Raw genomic sequence first — 26,832 nt, forward strand, 5'->3', positions numbered from 1 at the left:
ACTATCTCATCACTCCTGCGAACAGGAAGGGGGCCAGAGCAAATTACAGTGCCTGACATCATACTTGCGAGTTCACACACCTCTTTAACATTAATTTTGGTGATCTCCGACTGGCGGAGTCGAACATCATTAGTGCCGACGTGAATAATAATCTTAGAGAATTTACGATTAGCATTAGCCAGAACTTTTAAATTTGCTTTGATGTCAGGCGCTCTGGCTCCCGGCAAACATGTGACTATGGTGGCTGGTGTCTCTATTTTCACGTTCTGTGTAATAGAATCGCCAATAACTAGGGCACATTCAACAGGATTCACAGTGGGTGTTTCACTAAGAGGGGAGAATCTATTTGAAGTTGTAATCGGAACGGAAAAGCGGTGTTTTGTCCCCCGACTACAGCGCCTCACAGTCACCCAATTGTCCTGCTGCACGGGTTCTACTTCAGCCGGAACCGAACAATGTACAGAGTTCACTAAGCTAGTTGGATCCAAAGCAGTATCTAAAGCCGTATCTAAAGCCCTTGCACTCTTACAATTAACCTCAATTAAAGTTTGGATGCGTGTCTCTAGTTCTGAAATCTTCTCCGTCAGCCTGACTATCTACCTGCATTTATCACATGTAAATCCTATGCTGACAGAGAAGACTGTGCTATACATGTTACATGAAGTGCAAGTGACAATAAGCGGAGAAGATGACATAACTCACCGTGTTTGTTGACTGATCCTACTTACCACAGCTTTGATGGATTTGTAAAAAGCGCGAGCGAAAATGAATAAATAAATAAAGAGCGCACGGATGGCACGCTAATAGGCTATCGAATTACTAGCGTGTTGTGCTAGCAGCAACGATTTAGATTGAAGCTAGCGATGTCAGGTTAATATGTCATGTTGAGTAAGTTATATTTAGCAGTATAAACAACAGGGAATGATAGTAAATAATGATTCAAAACAGAAATATATATACGAAGCTACAGCGCAAACCAACTTAGCAGAGCAGCAAGGCAGGCTATTAAACATTGCATTAGGGGTGTAACGGTACACAAAAATCACGGTTCGGTACGTACCTCGGTTTTAAAGTCACGGTTCGGTACATTTTCGATACAGCAAAAAGTAAGAAATGCCAAAGAAATTTCCTATTTGTTAAAAGAAAAAATATTTTTTAAATAAGTGTGAGTTTTCCTACATCTTGAAACTTTCAGGTTTATAAATGGGTGTCATCTTTGAAGGATGAACAAATAATGTTTTGGTCATCACATTAAAAATAACATTTACATATATGAAGAGTTCAGATGCAAAAGCCATTTGAAATTTTCTTCTAGAATGATCATTTTTATCAAGCTTGTATATTTAAGTTCAGTAATTTCACTTAAATGGCAATGAAGATTACCTGTTAATTGTCATTTGAGTGAAATTACTGAACTTAAATATACAAGCTTCATAAAAATGATCATTCTAGAAGAAAATTTCAAATGGCACTTAGAGGCTTTTGCATCTGAACTCTTCATATATTTATTTATATAATATTTGAGTTTTGAAGTGCTGGAAAAAGATGTGTGAAGTACTTGAAAGCATTTCACTATTCCAGCCAAACTGGTTACAGTTAGTGTTACTATATTAAATCCATGGTGAATGTTGCTGGTCTGTGGACGTAAAGTATTACTAGTTCATTCACGGCACAATGTTTCTCCTGGTGTCCACGTCAGCGCTGTTTGATCTAATAGAGATTTATGGTTAATAACGGAGAAATGTGAATGCTTCTCACTAGATCTGTGTTATTACTGATAGCGATGTTATTACTTCAGTGGCGAATTCAAATGTTTTCTTTACTGGATCTTAGCGCTGTGTTGTAACAGTGTCGCTTGATCGAGATCGGCTCGCGCTGCACAGATGTTGCTGGTCCGAACTGATAAATGGTCCGTTAAGCACAATATAATGAGTAGCGCAGTTTCGTTCCGCTTTCATTACGCTTGCCATTTGATGTTGCGCAACGTTGTGGTGGTCGCGCCAGCGCGAATTTTGTCGGCAGGAAAAATGGTCCAAGGAATCGTTCAGTTTGTATGCGTACCGAACCGGAAGCCTCGAACCGAAACGGTTCAATACGAATACATGTACCGTTACACCCCTACATCGCATACATTTTAAAATCTTGCTAATTACTTACAAACCACAAAATGGTTTACCTCCTCATTACTTGAGCAAAGTCTTGACGCGTAATAGTCCTTCAAGTGTATTGCAATCTCAAAATTCTGGCCAGTTAATAATACCTAGAATATCAAAATCAACTGCAGGCGGTAGATCCTTTTCCTATTTAGCACCTAAACTCTGGAAGCAGACACACTCTGTCAGTTTAAATCTAGACTAAAACACATCTCTTTAACCTGGCATACTCATAACACCTGATCAATTCTACTGTATTATTCAAATCAGTTAAATTATTGTTAGACTGCATAAATTAGGTCAACCGGAACTGGGAACACTTCCTATAACACCCAATGTACTTGTTACATTGTAAGAAGAATGGCAACTACGCTAATACTAGTCTGTCTGTCTTATCCCAAGGTTATCGTAGTCAGCCGGATCGGGTCCGTTTCCAGATCAGATGGTGGACCTGCACCTAGACATGACCAAAACGCAGCCCTGAATGCGAGCAGAGACCGTGTCAACTAGACGATCCCCTGTGAAGACCTCGTCGAAATTACAGCCATCGGCACAGATCCTCAGCAGAGACCACCAGAACCAGACAGGTCCTCCGCACAGACCCTATGGCCAGCTTCGGCTCCATACCGGCGTGAAGAATCGCTCTTCAAGCAAAAGGAACTGGATGAATATTTGAATGCTACCGATCCCAATCTGAATTCTGACTTGTGAATGCAGCCTGAATCATAATGACACCGTTTTCATTCGTTGGCCAGAGAATTGCCCCCCACCTGAGCCTGGTTTCTCCTAAGGGTTTTTTTCTCCATATTGATTTTCTCCTGATGGAGTTTGGGTTCCTTGCCACTGTCGCCTCCGACTTGCTCAGTTGGGGACACTAAATATTCAACAATATTATTGATCTGACTGTACTAACGCTGTTGTATAAGAACTGAACTGAGCTGGAGAATGACACATTTTTTTTGCAGAACTGCTTTATAGATAAAATGAACTAATTTAATAATTGATGATTTTTACAGCCGAAATGCATATTTTTAACTGTTATCACTGTAAAGCTGCTTTGAAACAATCTGTATTGTATAAAGCGCTATATAAATAAAGGTGACTTACTGTACAGTGAGACATAACTAAGGTGACAAGACATTTGTATTAACTACTGAAAATCTGGAATCATGGCAACCCCAGATCATAGTATAAATGAGTTCAATCCAAGATCCTGTACAACACTGGTTTTCAATCCTGGTCCTGGGGACCCACCACTCGGCACATTTTGTATGTTTTTTATTCTGACACACTTCACAGTTAATTGAACTCTCACCTATTCACCTAATGAGCTGATGATCTGAATCAGGTGTTAAATAAAATACATATAAATTGTGCGAAGCAGTGGATACCCAGGACCAGGATTGAAAACCACTGCTGTACAGTGATTTTTGCATTACTTTAGTTGCATCAAGTTATTTAAAAAAAAAACAAAAAAAACATAGTATTTTAATTTCCTTTAATTTGATAAAACATTTGTGAACCATAAAAAAGTAATAAAAAAAACATTAAATTTGGAACTAAATTAAATTAAGTCATTTAAAAACAAAATTATGTCTTAAGTACATTTTATGAAGTTAACTCTTACCTACTAGTGCAGGCTGCGCTGTCAGTAATTGGCTGGAAGAACTTGGAGGAGCTGATTTTTTTGAACTGAGCTTGTTCGTTTGGGTACAGTAGGATCAATGGAAGGGTAAAGTCGAATGTGATCCTCAAACCATCCACCATTTCTTTACAGAGCTCCTCACTGTAATGGAAGAACAAAGAAAGGCCATTTAGCTTCAAGATCTGAGTAATTTCTGTAAAATTTCAAGTAGACTTGTATCAAATGGCATCTCTTCACATAAGAGGTTAGAAAGACAAATGTATGCATCTGGATAGAATGAGAAGCCGTACTGTATGGGTCATGGGTGAGGGGGGTTTTCACGACGTGAATAGCATCAGTAAACCGCAACAATGTTCCCCACGCTAGGAACATTTCCCTAACAATATCGGGCGACTACTGAATTGTCCCTAGCATTAATTTTGATCAAACAATTAAAATATATTTATATGCAGCCACTGTTGTTGTAATTTTGGCCACATCTGAAATGGGTCATACCATTGACATTACCTGAGGAGTCAAAGTAAATACGTTAGTAAGCTGCATGCTCTCTTTCAAGACCATGCATTTAATGCATGAACAGAGAACATAAGGCAAGTGTTTAAACATGTGTACAGTTCAGTTGAATGATAAAAGTTACCTTCTTTAGCTTTATGTTGTTAAACTCAATGTACGAGGCTAACTGTTAAAAATCAAATTAAAAACAACACTGAAAAAAACTCAATTAAAAACAATGAAATAAAAGCGTGAGGTTTATCTGTTAAACCCCAAGTGGTCGGCTGGTTTCTTATCAGTGCGAAAGAGACTCAAAATACTCCATCGATTTTGGTAATAGAGATAAGTGTTGTACATCATTCAAATTTATTTATTGTACACACAATAAAAACAAAATATTGAGCTTTTTGCAAAATAAAGAAAAAAAAAACATGATGCGGGATCTGCCATCTCTCTCTCAATGAAGTCGATTCTGATACACATCAGAAAATGAACTGTAACTTAGCGAATTCTTGTCACACAAACATGTGACCTGTCTAAATGTTCCGATCCAATCTGACTTGTAATGCTGCCCGAATCATACACTGTTCCTTCATTGGCCAGAGGAGAACTGGCCCCCTACTGAGTCTGGGTTCTCCCAAGGTTTTTTCTCCATTCTGTCACCTGATGGAGTTTTGGTTCCTTGCCACTGTTGCCTTGGATTTTGGCTTGCTTAGTTGGGGACATTTAATTTTCAACAATATTATTGATCTGCCTTACTTAACCACTTCAGCACGGCATAACTCTGAAAAAGCCGAGACTCTCAGCAATCCATAGACACGTCGATCATGCCTCTAGACCATTCAGGGACCGAGATATCATATGACAAACTGGAGGAGGCGGGACCTCATCTTGATATGTCAGCGGGTGCTAGTGGTCATCGCAGACGAGTAGGAGTTGAGTTCGGGATAGTTTGGTGGTTTGGACAGTGTTTTTTCGAGTTATTGCGTGCTTTTTACAACTGGTTGGAGTGTTTTGTCTTTGGACAATGGCTTCAAGGAAGGTTTTAGTCGGCGTGGAGGCTGTTTTGGCGGAGCTTGATCGAGAGAGCGACACTGAAACTTGCAGCAATGCAAGTTTTGACATTGTTAGACAAGCTGCTTACAACTCTGGTGAAGATCCAGAATTTGAGTAAGTACACATTTCGAACTTATAAACGTTATATTTGTGTATTTCATGAACGAATGCATGCAACAATTGTACAAAATATCCATGCAACAGACATCGATAAATATCACAACCCATGCACGCTCTAATTCAATGTAGCATGGGTGGTTTTGCTAACGCATGTGCGTTTTTTTTTTTGTCGCGTAAATGTTTGTGCATGTATATTTGAGATTTATTTTGCACCCAAAAACATATGCATGCAATAATAAACGAGCATAACCATGCATATATTCATGCCATAGGTCAAATATGCTTGGGAGCTTTTGCTAAGTTTTTTTGTGCTGTTTGGTGCACACATGTGCTAAAGTTTTTTTTTCTTTCTTCATATTTGTAGTTTTGCACGTGGTGTTAATCAATTCCAATGGTTGCATGGAATGTTACCAGGTGTTGCTCATCAGTTGTATTGATGCTTGCAGGTGTGTCATGTATCAATAAAACTGATGAATAAATGCCTGGAAAAATACAAATCTGCATGTAACATGTTTAGCACATGTGGGCACCAAAAGCACATGCATCACTTACATGCATGCACATATTTTTTCATCAATTGCATTGATGCATGCGTGTGTGAATATGTGTCAAAAAGCAAATGCTCACAAGCTTATTTGAACTATGGCATATATCTATATCTTTTTACATTTTATTATCTATACATGAAATGCATTCTACATGTTTCTGTCACATTCATATTTTAATTGGTGCATGCATGAGTTGTGCTCCTTTTATTTTTGCACACATGTATTTGTGTATCTTATGTGAATATGCAAATTATAATCTTGTATCTGTTATGTGCATATGTGAATTATTTTTGTGTGTAATATTAGCATGCATTTCTGAATACAATGTGGATTTATAAATTTGTTTTGTTTTGCAGTCTGGACAGTGGTGATGAGTGGCAGCCAGATCTGCTATGCACCAGCAGCAAGGAGGTTGTTTGCCCACCTCACACCTCCAAGACCCCCACACCCTCTGTTGGTGATTCTGTGAGGCGGCCACAGAGAGCTGGAACTCCCAGCAAGCAGACCAGAGGGAGGGCTCATTCTGTACGGGGGACGAAAAGGTCAGCAAGTGCAATGTCAGAGGATGGTGGCACAGAAAGGTGGAATGACTGCAGTGTGGAGGATGAGGTTCCAGCGCTACCAAATTTCCTTCCAAAAAGAAACCCAGGAGCACAGCTTGTAATGGACCGGATCTATTCCCCGTTGGAGCTCTTCCAGCTCTTCTTCACAGGCTCTGTGGTGGAAACCATTGTGATGAATACCAACAGCTTTGCACAAATGAGGTCGGAGGCTGGAAAACGTTTCCTTTGGTTGCCTTTGGATGCACACAAACTGTATTCGTACGTGGCACTTGTCATCTACATGGGGCTCCTCGGTGCAAAGAACATCATTGATTACTGGTCTGGTAAAGAAATTTACCGCTTACCCTTCCCAAAATCGGTCATGTCCAGGTCCAGATTTCAGGCCATTTCTTGGAACCTGCATCTTTGCGATCCTGAGGATGATCGAGACAACTCTAGAAAAAAGGGGACTGAAACCTACGACCGACTTTTCAAGATCAAGCCCCTGTACAACGACATCGTCTCGGCATGCAAGATGTATTTCCATCCAGACAGACAGCTAGCAGTGGACGAGAGGATGGTGGCTTCAAGGGCGCGAATCGGCATCAAGCAGTACATGAAAGACAAACCGACCAAGTGGGGCTACAAACTATACGTGCTGGCTGATTCTGCCTGTGGTTACACGTGGAACTTCTTTGTCTATGAAGGCAAGTCTTCCCCGGCCACTGGAAAAGGGCTCAGTTATGATTCTGTCATGCAGCTCCTGGATCTGTCACTTCTCGGCAAAGGCTACCAGCTTTTTATGGACAATTTCTACACGAGCCCATGCCTTTTGATGGACTTGCTCTCAAAGAAGACTCTAGCGTGTGGCACTATACGCACCAACCGGCGGGGCTTCCCCAAAACCAAGGTAAATGACATCAGCCGCAGAGACCAAAGGGGAACCATTCGATGGCTCCGAGACGGGAAGCTTCTGTTTGTAAAGTGGATGGACACGCGAGAGGTGACAATGTGTTCTACAATGCACAAGGCATATGACGGTGATGAGGTCCTCAGGCGTGTCAAGAATCCCGAAGGTGTATGGGAAAGGCACAGAGTCCCGATTCCAGCGGCAGTGAAGGACTACAACAAACATATGGGAGGTGTGGACCTGTCAGATGCCCTCATTGGGTACTATAATGTCCTGCACAAAACGACGAAATGGTACAAGACTTTTTTTTTTTCATTTTGTTGACATTGCGGTGGTAAACAGTTTTATTCTTTACCAGCACCTCTGCAAATCTCAGAACAAAAGTCCTCTCAGCCAGAAGGAGTTTAGAGAGAGACTTGTGTCTGAGCTGGCCACACAGTCCAGCACTTCAGATGCCCCAGAGCTGCCCGCATCCACATCGCATGCTCCAGAGCCGCCCGCTTCCTCATCGCATGCCCCAGAGCCGCCCGCATCCACATCGCATGCCCCAGAGCCGCCCGCTTCCTCATCGCATGCCCCAGAGCCGCCCGCATCCACATCACATGCCCCAGAGCCATCTACATCTGCCACATCAGCAGGTGAGCAATGTTGGCCGGAGTACTTTGGGTCAGATGCCGCAAGTGGGAGGAGAGTTTGTGCTTTGTGCAAACTTTCAGGGCTTAAAGTAAAGACTCCTATGTACTGTACGAAGTGCAATGTACCATTGTGCTTGGTGCCATCAAGAAACTGTTTTAGAAAATGGCACACTGATGGACACTGTAAAATATAATGTCTTGGTGTGCTGTTTCGTCAACAGTTGCAACACTTCAACGGTTGCAATAAAAAAAAAAAACTACAAGTTGGGCTTGTTTCTCTATCTTCTATTGTATATTGTGTTTTTGCACATTTTAGTTTATATTTGTGTATAATAAAATACAAGAAATGCTACTTTCTCATACCTCACTCATTTTTCTAATATATTACATGACATGGGTTAAGTTAGGTGATAAAGTGTTCATTCTCTTGTTAAGTGTGACATGGTAAAAATAGTATTTTATAGATAAGTCTGCTTTTGTAATAAGTGCAATAATTTGGGTTTATGGAGTAAACGTGGAGACTTGACTAATTTCCAAAACTTTGTAGGATTATTTAAATTTTGATTTATTGTAGACAGATAATAATCACGTTTTGCACTTTTGATTAATTTTGTGCATTTATTTCGTAAAGCTCTGTAGGAAATCCAATCTAAAGAATTGTTTGATTTCTTTGCCTTAGCCCAAGCAGCATTCCTCTGTTTGATAAAAGTAGAAACAGTATCTTTAAACCAAGGGTTATCTTTACCACTTATCCTAAATTATATTAATGTTAATACAATAGTTGCTATGATCCTGTTATCAGTATGCTCACAGATGTTTTTTTTCTTTCTTTTATCTCACAGATTTGAGAATCATAGTGACCAGATACTGGACCACATTGGACATATTCTGCATAAATATGGTGAAGGTGAGCTCACTGACTGGAAGCAGGAACATTTTTTTTCTTTCAGTGCATAGAAACACCAAACACCTTGGAAATGCCAGCTATGTGATGTGATTCATGTATGTGATTTCTTTTGTCCTCACATTTTTTTTTTGAGGCAATTGTCTTCTCAGGTGTGAATCTCAGCATTATACAGGATTATTCACGCCTCCACACATATTGTCTTTCTAAACAAAAAATGTCTTACAAAATTTAAATCAATACATGTGAATGAGTAGGCAGGATGATTTTCACATAATTTTGAAGCAAAAACTCTAGGCTAAAAAATTTAGTTTTCAAAAGTCATGTGGACACATTTAGTATGTGTTTTGTGGCCTTATTTCAGAGAACATTGTTTTAGTTTTTTCCAATAACCACGCATAAACGTTATTCTCTCAAGAATACAAACATGTACATACATGTTTCTCACATATTATACAAATAGCATGCTTAGTGAAATAAATAAAGATGGGTTAAAGATGGGTAGAGGGCCTAAGAGCATGAGGCTACGAAAAGCCCACACCCCCCAGGGGGATCCTGAGAGATGAAAAGCTGGTTGCTCCTTCTTAAAGAGCTAGTCCTGTCCAAGTAAACCCGCAAGGCACGTATAGGACACAAAGCGCTCAACCTCTGATCCTCAGTGGAGGAGAAAGGAGGTGGGTGAAAAGCGGAAAGCTCAATCACCTCGCATGTGAACGGTGGGAAGCATTTTGGCATAAAGGCCGGGTTGGGCCTGAGAAAACCCTAATGTCTCCTAAGAGAGAATTTAGTGCACGAGAAATGAACAGAGTGCATGCAAATCACTGACACGTTTGGCTGACATCAAGCCCAGGAGCAGAGAAAGACAGAAGCTTCAGGGAAATATTTCCTAGGGGCTCAAAAGTCTGTTAAGACAAAGCCTCCAGTACCATGGAGAGGTCCCACACTGGAACCACTCTTCTAGTGACTGGAAGAGATCGGCGAGCGCCCATTCATAAATCTATGAATAAGGGGGTGTTGCCCCACCGTAGCGCCGTCAAACCCAACATGACATGCAGCAATAGCCGCTAAATAGACCTTAATAGTAGAAAAATATTTTCCACCATCCATAAGGTCTTGCATAAAAAAACAAAATATCAGAAAGAGAACACTGATATGACACCAGCCAGTACCCCCTTAAAGGGATAGTTCACCCAAAAATGCAAATTAGCCTATGATTTACTCAACCTCAAGTCATCCTAGGAGTATATGACATTCTTCTTTCAGACGAATACAATCGGAGTTATATTAAAAAAATGTCCTGGCTCTTTCAAGCTTTATAATGGCAGTGAATGGACGTATATTTCCATCAAAGTCCATCCATGATAAAAGTGCTACACACTGCTCTGGGGGGTTAATAAAGGCTTTCTGAAATGAAGCGATGCGTTCGTGTAAGAAAAATATCCATATTTAAAACTTTATCCACTAAAAATACTAGCTTCCGGCAGACGGCCTACGCAAGTCGACTTACACTAAAAGAGTAACACTTGATGATTTATAACGTAGGATGTAGGAGTAGCGCAAGCTTTGACGCCTTTCGCGGTTCAAACTAACAGGGCTGGGCAACAAACTCAAGCTCCCTCCAACATTTCTCTTTAAAAATTGTCGTTTTAGACTTCCAATTCGTGACTGGTGTTTTGCTTTGCTCTATCCTCTGCGCTTCCGCGTTCGTCATTATGTTGTGCGTCAAGGTCAAGGGTTACTCTTTCGCCATAAATCAATGCGTATGGCCGTCTGCCGGAAGCTAGTTATTTTAGCCGGTAAAGTTTTAAATATGGATATTTTTCACTGCCATTATAAAGCTTGGAAGAGCCAGGACATTTTTTAATATAACTCTGATTGTATTCGTCTGAAAGAAGAACCTAGGATGGCTTGAGGGTGAGTAAATCATGGGGTCATTTTAATTTTTGGGTGAACTATTCTCACCCAAAAATTAACACCACTCCTCAAACACCACTTACAATCATAAAGGGTCCATATTGAAGAGGCATTAGCATTCTGAAAAGTAGCAATAACTGGGGGGGGGGACGAATGGGCCAGTGTGTCCATGTTGAGGGGGGCATCCTTGTCCCGTAGCAAGAACAACAAGTTATAGGGTGGACATATCACATATCACAGCTTGTTTTCACCAGTAGCAGTCAACCACGGCAGTGGAGATTACAGTAAAAATCCTATCAATTACATTTTTAAAAATCACATTCGCATGACTAAATATTGTAGTCAAAAGCCAATGTAAGCATTTGTTGTTTAGAACACTTTCAAACAGAACAGTAAATGTCAAAATTGTATTCTGTGCCTCCTTTTCCATGGACCGTAGTTACATTCCACGTGTGTTTTATGAATATTTTGTTTTTGTTTACTTTTTTCGCTGCCCCTGTCTTTCTCTTCCCCGCTGTTTCTGCATTCAGTTTCTAGGTTCACAAACACTGGCCAACATAACTGTCAATCATAATGTGATGACATGACGCTCGACCAATCCACTGAGGGGCAAGCTGGATAAAAGTCCTTGATTTCCACTGCTTGAGTAGTGAGCCAGATCAGTGTCAGCCCTTGTTCACTCACTAATCCTCACTTGCCTTCAGTCGAGCCTCATATTTCAGTCAGTGATGATTAGGGATGGGTACCAAAACCCGGTATTAAACTGGCCCCGGTGCTAAATTATGAAAGACAGTAGTATCGACAAGCTCTGACGCTATCGGTTCTGCTTTCGGTACTGGAGAAATTAAGAAAATATATTTCCTGTTAATTATTGCTTAATAAACATTATCTTGCACATTTTCTCTCATCAACCAATTTGCGATAATATTAAGACATTTGTCTGCATATTCGTTATTCACAAAGTTCCAGAAGTCAGATCTCTCATGCTCGAAGGCTGTCTATGAAGGTATATTTGGTGCAAATCAACTGAACGCCTGTGGCAGTTGTAGTTGCATTTGTAGTTGTAGAGAATATCCACACGTGTGTATCAGTAAATTTGAAGTCACAGAGATAAATGTTTTAAGAGTTGCAAACTTGTAGACTTTTTTTCTCTTTCACAAACACAACACAACAGTTACACCTTCTCAAATTCTTCATTGCAGGTGCACAAATCCTATTCTACAAATCACAAATTAAGAAACTCGTATGCTCACATTTTTGCTAGTTGCTGCAGTGAATATGGTGCAAAACGCATTCAGACACCTGCATCAAAAAATGTGAAGTCACAGAGAAATTTTGCTTATCCGCAAATCTGTATGTGAATTCATCCAATGAGAGTTGCACACTTGTAGAATATTTTCTCACAAATATCTTGTATATTTTTCTAGCACAACACAAGTACATAACTACAGCTGCTTGAATCTGCTGCAACGAATCTCAAACACTGTTTTTCGCTTTCAAGTGACAAGTTTCGCGCGCTCTCCCTTTTGCACCGTGAAATGTGGAGTTGAGTTGTGCATCTGTAGAGGCAGTGGACGGGGCCTACATGAATATTCATGAGTTTCCCGGGCATGCGCGTGGAACTGCTCATTTTAGTTCACGCTCCTCATTTCTCAGCAGGTTTAATGGATTATTTCCAAAAAGGTAAATATAGTTTCAGTGCGAACTTAAACTACAATTGTGTATCTTTTCGTGAAGTTCATAATGTTTTTATTAATTTGCACGTTTTGTGCATTCGTCAATGACTGAATGACTGTAGGCATTCACTTCGTGTAGGCCTATATAAAGCACAGCAAACTTCAACTCGTCGTATAAATTGCACCTTGCGAAGCTTCAAAGCAACACTAAGTAAGATTTTTTACCTTAAAATAATGTTTCCAAAATCGTTTCAGTGGTTCATTAAGTCGTAACAGGGTGAAAGGCACTTCTGGATTCGCTTTGCGGTCCTATATCTGCTATAACCACGCTATGTAAGATTGCCAGATCGGGTCGCGTGATTGTTCTTAAATTCTTGTTCATTTAAATAAGCCAAATCATTTAAGCCCACACACAAGCATGAATGTGTGCTTTAATACTTAAGTACAATTTGGATTAAACAAAATTGTATGGACAAAAGTGGATAAATTACATTTGGTACTAGTGTTGTCAAAAAACTCGGTACTTCGGTACCAAGTCGGTACTAAAAAAAATTAACGGTTACGGTACCAGCTTTTCTAGGTACCGAGTACCGGGTTAATCCGGTTCTTGATGCGCTGTCCGAAAGGTGCAGAGTTGCGTCCTCTTCATAAAAACACTGAGACATGGCGACCGGCGGTGCTGCTAATGCGTTGGCTCTGAATCCACTTGTTGACAAGAAAGGAGGAAAGAGCCACATAGGGAAATATGTTGAATTAGGCTAATGTCACGTTGCCATTAAGGGCCGTTCACACGTTCACATAGCACGTTTTTTGCGCGTGCAAATTTCAAATGTAGGCGCGCGGGAAGCGCGCTCATAATAGAAGCGACGTGCGAGCTTGTTTTTCCAGGCGCGTCACTGTTTATGGTTGCATAGCGGAGACACGCGAGAGCGAGCGCTTGTGGAGAGAAGGAGAAAGCGGTGCAAACTGCGCTCTCCGTGATGACGAAGGAGTATCAGCAAAGAATTAATTGATTTCTAGCCCTTGCATTAGAAATCAGCTACAGCGTTCTCAAGTTTTGAAGACAGGCAAGAGTGACATTTTTGGCAGTTTTGGATTAAATAAAAGTAGGCTACAGTTAATAAAACATGTTTTATCTCCTGTATAGTTTGGTAACACTACAATAAGATATTCATTAACATTACTTAATGTGTTAACATCAACACATTGAGTGAACAATATATTTTTACAACAATAATTAATGTTTGTGAATGTTATTTAATACAAACACTTGATTGTTCATGTTTGTTCACTTCATTCATTGTGCATTAAATAATGTTAACAGATAAAACTTTTGATTTTAAAAATGTATTAGTATATTTTTAAATTAACCCCAAGGACAATAATTGCTATGTATATAACTATGGTTTATTGTTAGGTCATTTTATCTAATGTTATCTAACAAATAGAATCTTATTTTAAAGTGTTTAATACTACAGTTTCCATCTTTGTAACTGTGATATACACTTTAATATATGTAAATTTTATCTAAATTGGTACCGAGAACCGTGGATTTTCACTGGTATTGGTACCGAATACTGAAATTTTGGTACCGTGACAACACTATTTGGTACAATTAGGTTACTGTAAATGAGGGAAAAAAAACAATTAACATTCTTTTACGGAATATAATAAGCAACCAATTTGATGTTCTAAAAAAATTATATTTACAAATATACATACTGGCAAAATAATGTAACACTCTTTTTTTAATGTTTTGGTTGCAAGGTGTGCTTGTGCTGGTTTTGATATAATAATATATACACTACTGTTCAAAAGTTTGGTATTAGTAAGGTTCTAGGTAGGGTACCAAGACATTTATCAGAAAAACAGTAATATTGCGAAATATTTTTATCAACTGTTTTCTATTTTAATGTTTTAAAAAAATGATTGTGATGGCAGAGCTCATTACTCTAGATTGCAGTGTCACACAACGCTTCAGAAATCATTCTAATACTGATTTGCTGCTCAAGAAACATTTCTGATTATGATCACAGTTGAAAATGGTGGTGCTGCATAACGTGGAAATAATTATGGAGCATATGTTTTCAGGATTGTTTATGAATAGCAAGTACAAAAGAACAAAATTTATTTAAAATGATCATTTTTTTTGTAACATTATAAATGTCTTTGCTGTCATTTGTGATCAATTTAAGGCATCCTTGACCTTGCCTGCTATAAAAGTATAATTTTTTTAAACCATAGTGATTCCAAACTTTTGTCATGCAAATCTTAAGTGATGAAAATGCCAGATGTGGTGAGGCACATGTGTGCCAACCTTAAATAACCACATGAAACCGTTTGTTAATCTGTGTTTGTTTTATTCTAGTGGCAGTCACATGAAAGGTGCACATTCCATGGTGACTGTTATCAAATTAGAACATACAAGGTGAAATGGAGCAAACAATGTTTTAATACATGTGCATATCCCTTTGTCTTACCGGTTCCTGGAAATGCCTAGTAGGAGGGGCCGCGAACAGGAAACCAACTATATATCATCCTGAAGGGGCGAAGTTGGTCTATTAAGAGAATTTAGACATAAAACTCATGAATGTTTGAGTGTAAAGGTTTACTAAATGATAATGTAACTGCTTATAGATAGACATTGTCAATGTATAGTTGGTAAGCTGGACAATGCTTTGTGAACTATGAAAGATATAGTTAATAACTGATGAAGAGTTATGATTGGTCCGTTTGAAAATGAAGGAGGAGATTTAAAATTATAAAAGAACAGATGAAATGTTTGGGGGGAAAAAAGGGCTGTTTGGTTGGATCAGTAGCCAACTGTGTAACTTACACTTTCAATGAGCTTGTTTTAGTTATTTTTGTTTTGTTTTGTGTATTGTTTTTCTTTGGGATGAGTTGTACTCTGAACAAATTATTTTGTTAATTTGTTTTCCCGCTGAATTTCTGAGTAACTTGGATTTACAAAGGACATTTTGCTTGGACTGTTGCTGCACTTTTTTTTTGGAATTTGTAGCACCCTGAAATTAAATGATAATTTTCCATGGACATTTTTGAAGTTTTTCCATTTTTTGCTGCTTGTTTAGCCAACACACTGACCGTCCTCACAACAAATGGTGTCAGAAGTGGGATAGTTGTCTTTGGGGAGTAACTGGCAGTAGAAGAGGGAAGTGTCAAAACCCCAAGATGTCGACTAGAGAACATGGAGATCCTCAAAGGATTACCCGAGCTCACCCAAAACTGTTTTCAGAAGGGGAGGAGGACACTGTTGAAGATCAGCTGGGTGATTTGGAGTTGGCAGCTGGGGCATCTGAGGAAGCTGGGACGGACTTTTTTTCTGTGGGGAATGTTCAATATCCTGAGACTGAACCGGTGGTAAGACCCAAGACCAGTAAAGTTAGCACACCTGGAGATGATGCAGAGCGTGTCATGGTGGGTCAAGATTTTCTTTTTGACATGAGGAACTTTATGCAGCAACAACAAAGGAATGAAAAAATACTGTTTGATGAATTGAGTGGGTTGAAGTCTGCTATTTTTCAGAAACCTAAGAGAGACTGGGAATCAATCGAACAGTTAAGTCAACATACTGATTACCCCTTACCTACACCCAGAATGCTTCCGCAGGCCTCAAGAAGAAGAGCGTTGCTTCCAGAACCTCCTCAAGCTCAACCGGAAGACCATGTGACGACTGGGTCACCGCCACCGGTACCATTTATTAGACGCCATCATGAACCTCGAATTCCTGATTTCGTAGAGGGTGAGGATGTGGAGAGTTTTTTTGTGCGGTTCGAATGCATTGCTAGAACATGGGGATGGCACATTGATGAGTGGGCAGTACCAGTAACTTTATTGATAGGCAAAGCTTTGGAGGCCTATGCGGGCATGGACGAACTACGTTCCGGTTCCTATGATGACATCAAGGCTGCGGTCCTGTCCAAATACAACGTGACTGAGGAGACATATCGTCTGCGTTTCCGAAGCCTTATGATACCAACTGGAGAGAATGTGAGGGAGACTTACAATCGCATAAAAGGCTTGTATAAGAGGTGAATGCGACCCGAAACAAAGAGCAAGGAACAGGTGGGAGAAACCATTATCTTGGAACAGTATTTGCGAGTGTTGCGTCCCGAAGTGAGAGTTTGGGTCAAAGAAAACCAACCACAGACTGGTGAGGAAGCTGCAAGGCTGGCTGAAAGGTACATGGCTGCTCATCGAGAGCTACCACGAACCAACAAAGGTACTGTGACTATGGGGAAGGGAAAATTGGAGGAACCTGTTGATAAGACTGTGGGACTGTCAGGGAAACATTCTAATGTAACATTCATTTGTTTCTATTGTCAACAACCAGGACATAAGGCGTCTCTTTGTACCTTAAGAAAGCCCAAAATGACTAACATGTGTTAGTAACATGTTCCCAGGAATGAGTGCTTTGGTGAAGCAGTAAAACCTACAGAGAAACATAGCCACCTTATAACGGCCTGTTCAGGCCTTGGGTCGATACAGGTAGTACACAAACTTTGGTGAAAACTGACTTGTTGAATTGTGAGATGCTGAACTACAAAGATACAGTATGTTTGGGGTGTGTACATGGGGATGAAAGAATCTATCCTACTGCTGATGTCTCTGTAGTGATAGAAGAACAAGCATACCTGTTAAGAGTGGGGGTGGTTGAGAAAACTATCATAAGGCACGAAGATAATGCAATGTGCTTACTAAACATAAAGATAAGAACCGCCCACCATTGTTTTTTTATGTTTTTTATACCAAAATGCTGAATATAATATGAAAGGTTGGTGCGTTTTACAGTGGTTTTAAGCACGCCCCCTCCCTTCCACTAGGCTGGGCGTGACGTCATAAAAGGTACTCCAAGCTTTTACTGTCTATGCTCCAGGCCTGGAGTTACGTTATATTGGAGACCTAGCTAGCAAAAATGGTTAACTATTGTGTTTGTGCGGGATGTACAAATACATCAAAAACTGGGGAGAGGCTCCACAAGTTCCCCAAGGACCAACGGCTGATTCGTGCCTGTAAGTGTTAGCATAACTTACCCGAGGTAGAGCTTAGATCAGGCCCAAAAAAATCAAGCAAGACCCTACCCGAGCCCGCTGTGTCCGAGCCCGGTCCGGCCCTGCCCGACACATTAACTGTAATTATGAGCCCGGTTTAAACCAGACTATTTTTTAATACGTGGGTCGTTATAACTGACGTTCTCAACTACTTTCTATATTACTTTCTCCCGCCCGCAACATTTATGTTTTGTCCCGCTCCCACCCGCAAAAAGACTTTTTTTCTGTACCTCCAAATACTTTCAAGTTAGCCTACTTGTCGCCACCATACACATCAGCATACATGCTCCTGATCACTGTTATAACATAAAAGCAAGCGGGCTACTGCGTGCATAGTCTGGCATGACTGCGCGCAAAGTGCGCTCCCATAATAATTCCTAAAAAGCTGACATCAGTTCATCGCGATCTCACACATCTCTGTTATTATCAATGAATCTTTCATAATATATACACTATGTTTGTTATAATTAGAGGATTTGCCAGCATACAGAATTCAGCACTGAACAAAAAGTCAGTTTTGAGCGGTGAGGGGAGTCCATCGTAAATGCTTCTGATTGGCCATTATTGCGTTCAAGAAATCAACACATATGTCTGTGATTGGCTACATCGCTCAACGCTGCAGACATGTTAGAAATAGAAACTCTGCCTGTAAACCGTTTCTATTTTGTTTTAGTTGTTCTTATTGCTTTTCTGCAACAGATGAATAAAAATGTATTCGTTTTTATGTTTTATTCATAGATATTCTAGTTTGCGGGTGTCCCGCGAATTGTTTTATTCTCCCTCAACCAGCACACACAGAGTGAGTGCATTACCGCCCGCGCTCCCTTTTATGACGTCATCACCCAGTTACGGTAAAAAACATGCTACCTTTGAAGAAATCCCAATAAATGTTACTTTAACGCATTTTAAGACAGAAATTTTTACATATATACACATTGAGCACTTTAATTTACACATTAATTGGTTGTGGTGGTTAACCTGCAATTTACACTTTAACATCCAAAATGTGTGCAGTGGTTACACGGTCCCAGACCAAGGGTTTACAACCCCTTCCTAATGCTGATGCTGATTTATTTTCTTCTGTAGGAAAGAAAAAAAAAAGTAGAAGACAGAGGCGATAAGAAAAGCATAGAGGGAAGGAAAAGATACAAGGGAGCATCCCCAGTTTTACCGACCACCCTGGATCTGAGATGATTAACGACCGTTGGCAGGTCCCTGATAATTTTAGGGAGTTACAAAAAGCAGACGCTGGTCTCCAACCCCTGTTTCAAAAAGTGTGTGAGGTAGATGGCAACGCTGTGGGAGTAACAAAGGTGGGGGGGACAGGTACATTTTAAAGAACAATCTTTTGTACCTGGACGATATGGAGATCCCTAGACTAGTTCTACCCAAGGCTCTACATCAGATGATTTTACATCTGGGGCATACCATTCCTTGGTCAGGGCATCTAGGCCAACAGAAAACATACGAACGGGTTAGTCAACGATTTTATTGGCCAAGAATGTATCAAGATGTGCAGGAATACTGTAAAACTTGTACTGAATGTCAAAGGGTAGCGCCAATTCGGAACGCTGATAGAAGTTTTCTGCAACCTCTGCCTATTATTGGAACTCCATTTGATCGTATAGGGATGGATATAATAGGTCCATTGGTAAAGAGTAGTTCGGGCCATCAATTTGCATTGGTGATCTGTGATTATGCTACCAGATATCCGGAGGTGTATCCCTTGCGTTCAATCCAAGTTAAGCACATTGTGAGATGTTTGGTTGATTTGATTTCAAGGGTTGGAGTTCCTTCTGAAATTATCACTGATCAGGGAACAAATTGTATGGCTAAATTGATGAAGCTACTGTACAAACAACTAGGCATTAAGGGAATCAGAACTACACCATTTCACCCTCAAACAGATGGTTTGGTAGAACGATTCAATGGTACATTAAAAAACATGCTTAAGAAGTTTGTTGATGAGTCTGGAAGGGATTGGCATAAATGGCTTCCTTTCATACTTTTTGCCTATAGAGAGGTTCCTCAATGCTCAACCGATTTCTCCCCATTTGAACTTCTGTTTGGCAGTCAAGTTCGTGGTCCCCTGGACGTGCTCAAAGAGGGATGGACAGCAGAGGAACCAGCCCAGTGCAGTATCGCCTCATATATATTACAGATGAGGGACAAGTTGGAGAACTTTAGGACTCTGGCTAAAGAGAATTTATCTGTTGCCCAGAAAAGGCAAAAGGTATGGTACGATACACATACCAGGGAAAGGGACTTGGAACCGGGACAGAAGGTTCTGGTACTGCTTCCATCAGGTACCAGTAAATTGTTGGCCAAGTGGCAGGGTCCGTATGTCGTGACACGAAAACTGGGCCCAGTAACCTATGAGATCTTGTGTCCCGAAAGGAAGACTAAACAGGTCCTACATGTTAATCTTCTGAGGGAATTCAAGGAGAGGGTGTCTGATCTTAATGGTCCTGCAGATGTTAAAGAACAAGCGATGATGGTGAGGGCCATAGTGGAGGAAGAGGATGAAACCGATATGGAACCAGTGCAATCACCGGAAAAGGCTCCAGGATGGTCGGCACATTTGAATAACCCTCAGCAACAACAAGAACTAACTGAGGTACTTCAAACATTTCCCTCTCTTTTCCAGGAAAGACCAGGCCATACCGAGATCCTCACACACAAGATCATCTTGAAAGACACTGCTCCTGTTCGACAAAAACCCTATCGAGTCCCAGAGAAGATGGTAGGACGGTTAAAGAGTGAGATTGAGGCCATGTTGGAAATGGGGATTATAGAACCGTCCAACAGTGGTCAAGTCCCATACTACTCGTCCCTAAAAAGGATGGAGGAATCCGGTTCTGCACTGACTTCAGAAAATTAAACAGTGTATCTTGTTTTGACTCTTATCCAATGCCTCGTATTGACGAGTTGATCGAGAGACTGGGTAAAGCATCCTTTATGACTACTTTAGATCTGTGTAAAGGATATTGGCAAGTGCCCCTTGACCCGTCTTGCAAGCCCTTCACTGCCTTTCGATTTCCCACAGGGTTATATCAGTATACAGTTATGCCCTTTGGGTTACATGGAGCACCGGCCACGTTCCAAAGATTGATGGATCGCGTACTTGCGGGATGTGAGCAGTATGCAGCCGCATATTTCGATGACGTGGTGGTATACAGTGGGTCTTGGCAAGAACACTTACAACATCTTGCAGATATTCTGAGGAGGCTTCAGGGAGCTGGGCTCACGATTAACACCACCAAATGTTCATGGGCTCGGACAGAAGTGAAGTATTTGGGCTATTTACTGGGGCATGGCCAGATCAAACCACAAGTGGAAAAGTTACAGGCCATCCAAAACATTACTCGGCCCCAAACGAAAAAACAGGTGAGGTCTTTTCTGGGGTTAATTGGTTGGTACCGCAGGTTTATTCCCCATTTTGCATCACGTTTTGCAGAGTCCTAATTTCTCTAAGAGATTTATTGTACAGGTAGACGCCTCTGATGTGGGCTTGGGAGCGGTACTAGTCCAAGGAGAGGCTCACGATGAGAGACCAGTGTTATTTCTGAGCAGAAAACTCTTTGAAAGAGAGCGGAAATACTCAACCATTGAGAAGGAAGGTCTTGCCGTTAAGTGGGCTGTGGACTCCCTGCGGTACTACTTGCTTGGGCGTGAATTCACATTAAGAACTGATCATCGTGCACTGAAATGGATGCAAACCATGCAGAACAGTAATTCAAGGATACTGCGCTGATGTCTGGCTCTGCAGCCTTATGTCTTTTCAATTGAGCACTGTACAGGTAAAAAAAAAACTTATCGCTGACTATTTATCCCGTTTGCCTAATTTAGACCATCCAGAGGGGTGAAGGGGAGAAAATGTGGTGAGGCACATATGTGCCAACCTTAAATAACGTACTCGGTTACTAACGTAACCTCTGTTCTCTCTAGAGAGGGAACGAGTACTGCGTAATATCTTACGCTATGGGGAAAACCTCTTTTCCACGAGATATCGAAGCCAAAAATTATCCTTAATTTTTAATCAATGCAAAACGCTTTGCGGCAGCATGCAGACATAGGCGAGGCAGCTCGCGCGCCTATTGGCTGCCCTGCGGCAAAAGCAGCAGCCTATCGAGAGCGGCTCTGCGTGACGTCATGACCAATGGGGGCACTTCGCGCCCACTTCGTCACGTCCCGCCAGAAAGGGCGTGGTCTTGCCCTATAAAAGCAGGTCGATAGGCTGATACAAACTGGTTTTCATCGCTGAAGCGAACCAGAGCGTATTTTAAGCACGGCAAGATACGCAGTACTCGTTCCCTCTCTAGAGAGAACAAAGGTTACGTTAGTAACCGAGTACGTTCTCTTACGAGAGTATCTCTCGTACTGCGTAATATCTTACGCTATGGGGAACACAGTGTAACACGCCATGCATACAGGGATCCAACACCAAAGTCCCAAGGGCAGAAGCCCGGGGCGCATATAGTGCATAATCACCATAGACTCACAGAGAGTGAAGGAAGAGGGGCTAGAAGCATCATTCCTTATACAGTAGCATCCAGAGGAGCTAATCAGATAAATATTATCCCACGCAGCCAGGGTGAATAGCTTTCAGCCTAAACCGGGTGGCCATACTTGTGTCAACACTCTTGGAGCTGCTGTATCGGTCAGTGAGCGATACACAGGCCAAACTCAGCATCTGGGCCGGCACAGCGGGGCAGATAGCACTGAGTTCTAGACCGCCAAAAGCTTAGCTTGTAAGGCGGGAACCTCCAGGTTATAGTATTTTATAAATGTAGACGGCGAGGCCCAGCCCGCGGCCGTACAGATATCTTGCAGGGTAATCCCGCTAGACCATGCCCACGAAGAGGCCACGCCTCTCGTGGAGTGCGCTCTGACACCCAGGGGCCACTGCAGGCCCTTAGAGGTGTAAGCCAGCGCTATGGCATCGACTATCCATCTGGATAGGCTCTGTTTTGATGCGGCAAGTCCCTTAGAACGCCCGCCAAACAAAACGAAAAGCTGCTCAGTCTGTCTAAAACCAGACGAGCGGGACACATAAGCTCTTAGTGCCCTGACAGGGCAAAGGAGACTCGCGTCCTTCTCCTCATTGAGAACCGGAAGGGCGGACAGGGAAATCACCTGGGCCCTAAACGGTGTGTTGAGGGATTTTGGCACGTACCCGTGCCTAGGTTTGAGTATGACCTTTGAGTCATTAGGCCCAAACTCCATACAGGACGCGCTTACCGAAAGTCCCCTACGCGCTTCATTGAAGCGAGAGCCATAAGAAACATCGTTTTGAAAGACAGATGTTTCATGTCTGACAAATGGATTGGCTCGAATGGGGCACCTTTCATGGCTTCCAAAACCGTGGAAAGGTCCCACATCGGGACTGAAGGGGGCCTGGGAGGGTTCAATCTCCGAGCTCCCCTGAGGAAGCGCACGACTAAGTCGTTCCCTCCCCAGTGACTGGCCAGACACCGGTTTTGCAAACGTTGCTATGGCCGCCACGTATACTTTGAGCGTGGATGGGGTTCTACCCTTATCCAGCAGTTCTTGAAGGAAGGAAAGCACTTCCGTAACCCCGCAGTCTACGGGTGAAAAGCCCTGAGCTTGACACCAAGCAGAGAACACAGACCATTTCGAGGAGTAGAGCCGTCTAGTACGAGCAGCACTGGGCATCCGTTTTTCCTGATTCGTTCCAACACTTGAGGCAGGAGCGAGACAGGGGGAAAAGCATATAAGGGAACGCGGGGCCAGACGTGGGCCAGCGCATCCTTGCTCTTCGAGAAAAAGTTCGGACAATGAGCGTTTTCGTGGGACGCGAACAGGTCCACCTGCGCTCTGCCGAACGTTTCCCACAGCAGTTGGATCATCTGCGGGTGCAGCGACCATTCCCCTGCAGGGACATTGTTTCTGGACAGTCTGTCTGGTCCCACATTCAGGTGACCAGGCACATGCGCTGCTCTCAGCGAGAGCAGGTTGTGCTGAGCACAGACCAGAAGGCGTTCCGTCAACCTGTAAAGGTTTCGGGACCTGATGCCACCCTGGCGATTTATGTATGCCACCACTGACATGTTGTTCAACCGGACCAGGACGTGGTGGTCTTTTATCTGGGGACCGAAGCACCGTAGCGCTTTGTCGACTGCTATCATTTCCAAGCAGGTTTATGTGAAGGAGCTTTTCCCGTTCTGACCACAGGCCAGCGAACGGTCTGCCCTTGAGCAGCGCTCCCCATCCCGAGGTGGAGGTGTCCGTAGACACCACCTGCACACTCGAGGAGGTCCCCAGACTCACACCTGACTGATACCAGTCGGTTACTTTCCAAGGTTCCAGAGCTGAAACACACTTTAGATCGACCCTGAGGCGAAACAGACCAGCGGTCCATGCCCGGGGCGGAACTCGCGCTTTCAACCACATCTGCAGCGGGCGCATGCGAAGCAGGCCCAGCTGGAGTACAGAGGCTGCTGAGGCCATCAGGCCCAGCATTTTCTGAAACCTTTTGAGCGGGACTATAGAGCCGTGGCGGAAGGATTTCACGACGCGCTGAATGTCTAGTCCGCGCTCCAGTGACAGGCGTGCTGTCATGGATAGGACTGACTGGGGGACAGTGAGCTCTTCGCCCAATTGACTGTGAGACCCAGATTCTCGAGGTGCTCGAGTAATGTGGCCCTGTGTTCTATGAGCTCTGAGTGAGATCGAGCTAGAATCAGCCAATCGTCCAAGTAGTTCAAAACTTGCATGCCCCGGAGTCTTAGGGGTGCGAGAGCCACATCCATGCACTTCGTGAATGTACGGGACAGGCCGAACGCCTGGCCCTCGAAGGCGAATCTCAAGAATCGCCTGTGATGGGACGCTATTTGTATCTGGAAATAGGCGTCTTTCAGATCTATTGACATAAACCAGTCCCCTTGGCAAACTTGCGCGAGGATTTTCCTGGTGGTAAGCATTTTGAAGTGTAACGTATAACGGCGGGGACGTCGAGCGAATTGTAGCGAATAGCCTCTCTTTATAGTGTTCAGCACCCATTCTGATACCCTGAGGAGCTTTGACCACACATCTGTGTGAATAGCTAGAGGTAGAATGAAATCCGGGCTCTGGCCGCGGCATGACAGCGGCTCAAAAGCCTTGGTGTGCTGAGAACTCAACGCTGTGTTTACAGCGTGCGAGGCGGGGGGCGCGCTGATCACAGCGGGCAGCCTGGCCGCGCTCAGCTTCTCTATGACTGGTAGTGCAGAGAAAGCGAGCGGGGCGAACCCCTTGGGATTCAGCGTGTCTGTGAGAGAATGTGGGCGCGGGATGGCGGGCACATTTACTGCACTGAGAACACTGTCGGCTCGTGCCGATTGAATGTGTGTTAGTTTCGTTTTTACAGAAACCAAGGGACACGCATCGTGTAGTGTAAGCGGGCACTGTGATATGGGCGCGTTCACTACATTGTTTGCACAATCGACATGAGTCGATTTTATTTGTGCTAGCCCTGCACCGTGGCGGGCTGTGTCTGGGTGTGGGAATGGGCACTGGGACGTGGGCATTCTTACAACACTCATAACACCATCGGCCGTGGCCGGAACACCAGAAAATGCACTCTTTATTGGATTTATCTGGGTAGCCGTAAAAACGGCTTTTGTGTGCAGGCAAGCGGGCTCTGGAGCTAGCTTGCTCACTGCAAAATGCACTGGAACAGCCACATTGCTTGGAACTGAACGAGCGAGAAGTTTTGGTGGAAAACCGGCCGCAGCGGGATTTGAACACCGTCGCTTTCCTAGAGAGGCTAGGAAGGCTTTGAGACCTCGGTCTTGATCTCAATCCTTGGCCGGGGCCCGCGCTGAGGGGGGCGGCGTCCAGCAGAGCGAGAGCGCGGTCTTTGGTCTCGGGCGGCGGGTGGTGCAGGCTGCGGCTGAGAGCTTCGGGCAGACGGTTGTTTCGGGCGGCCCGTAGCGGAGCTCGAGCGCTTCGGCAGGAAGTGCTTCATAGCCCGCGATGTTTTCTGCACCTTGACGAATCTGTCCGCGAAATCTTTGACGGCAGATCCGAAAAGGCCCGCTGGCGAAATGGGTGCGTCGAGGAACACGGAGCGCTTAGCTTCCGTCGTCTCGGACAGCGTCAGCCACAAATGTCTCTCAGCCACGGTGAGAGAGGCCATATTCCGCCCAACGGCCTGTGCGGCGGCTTTTGCAGCGCGTAGAGTGAGGTCTGTAGCGCTTAAGTCCGCCACGCAGATCGCTCCCGGTCCTTCCTCGTCCAATTTTTGGAGAAGGTCGGCTTGGAAGATGTGCAGGACAGCCATTGTGTGCAGCGCTGAAACTGCTTGCCCGGCGGCGGTGTAAGCGCGTCCGTGCATGGCTGACGTCACTCAGCAGGCTTTGGATGGTAGCGCCGTCTGAGCGCGCCGTCCAGCGGAGGGCGGGAAAAGATGAGACGCTACAGCTACTTCCACAGGAGGAATGGAAAGGTATCATCTATCTTTCGCACCGTCCACAGAGGAGAATGCAGCAGAGACAGAGGTACGCAGCCTGGTGGAGAAGGGGGCGTTCCACGATTTCGTGACTTCCTCGTGAAGTTCAGGGAGGAAGGGCGCGGATCTCGACCGTGACGGGGCTTCGTCCTTTCTGAGAAAGCGACCGTCAAGTCTGTTGCGCGGTGGTGGCACAGGAGCCTCCCAGTCGAAGCCGATGTTATCCACGGCTTGAGAGAGCAGACGCATCAGCTCAGTTTCAATGCCGGCTCGTCTCCCAGAGGGCTGGCGGGTAGCAGGGGGGAGGTCCACAGAGCTCGCCCAATCCTCACTGTCCAATGCCAGGAGAGAACATGCCTCGGTAGGTTCGTCGAGCTCAAAGGCGGACACGGTGGCTGTTGTCCATCTGTGAGCGACTCGAGCGATGCCAGCGAAGCTGGCGGGCGAACCGGCGAGCTTTGGCGGGCAGGAGAGAGCTCGGGGGCGCGCTGAGCACGGCGCTTCTTGCGGCGCGGTACCACAGCGGGCAGAAGTGCAGGCTCTGAGAAGGATGCCAGGCGAGTCCTCAGAGTCACCATAGGCAACAGCTCGCAATGAGGGCATCCGCCGTCAGCGAGCGCGAGAGCCGCGTGATCTTCACCCAGGCAGGACACGCAGATGACATGGCGGTCCTCGGCGCTGAGTTGGGCTCGGCACGAGCCACAGGAAGGCATCTT

General features: G+C 43.6%; 1 protein-coding gene across 3 annotated transcripts in view; it reads right to left on the reverse strand.

Annotated features, from left to right (window-relative positions):
• Positions 1–26,832, reverse strand: part of LOC130087791 (male-specific lethal 3 homolog) — a 274,602-nt gene that overhangs the window by 95,864 nt on the left and 151,906 nt on the right. For all 3 annotated transcript variants that reach the window (XM_056254271.1, XM_056254269.1, XM_056254270.1), the window contains one exon: positions 3,781–3,939. In XM_056254271.1, coding sequence (XP_056110246.1) covers positions 3,781–3,939 — 159 coding nt within the window. The remainder of the gene's footprint in view (positions 1–3,780; positions 3,940–26,832) is intronic.

This window comes from Rhinichthys klamathensis, unplaced genomic scaffold (assembly GCF_029890125.1).
Source record: "Rhinichthys klamathensis goyatoka isolate OS25496 unplaced genomic scaffold, OSU_Roscu_1.1 h1tg000111l_1, whole genome shotgun sequence".
Lineage (NCBI taxonomy): Eukaryota > Metazoa > Chordata > Actinopteri > Cypriniformes > Leuciscidae > Rhinichthys > Rhinichthys klamathensis.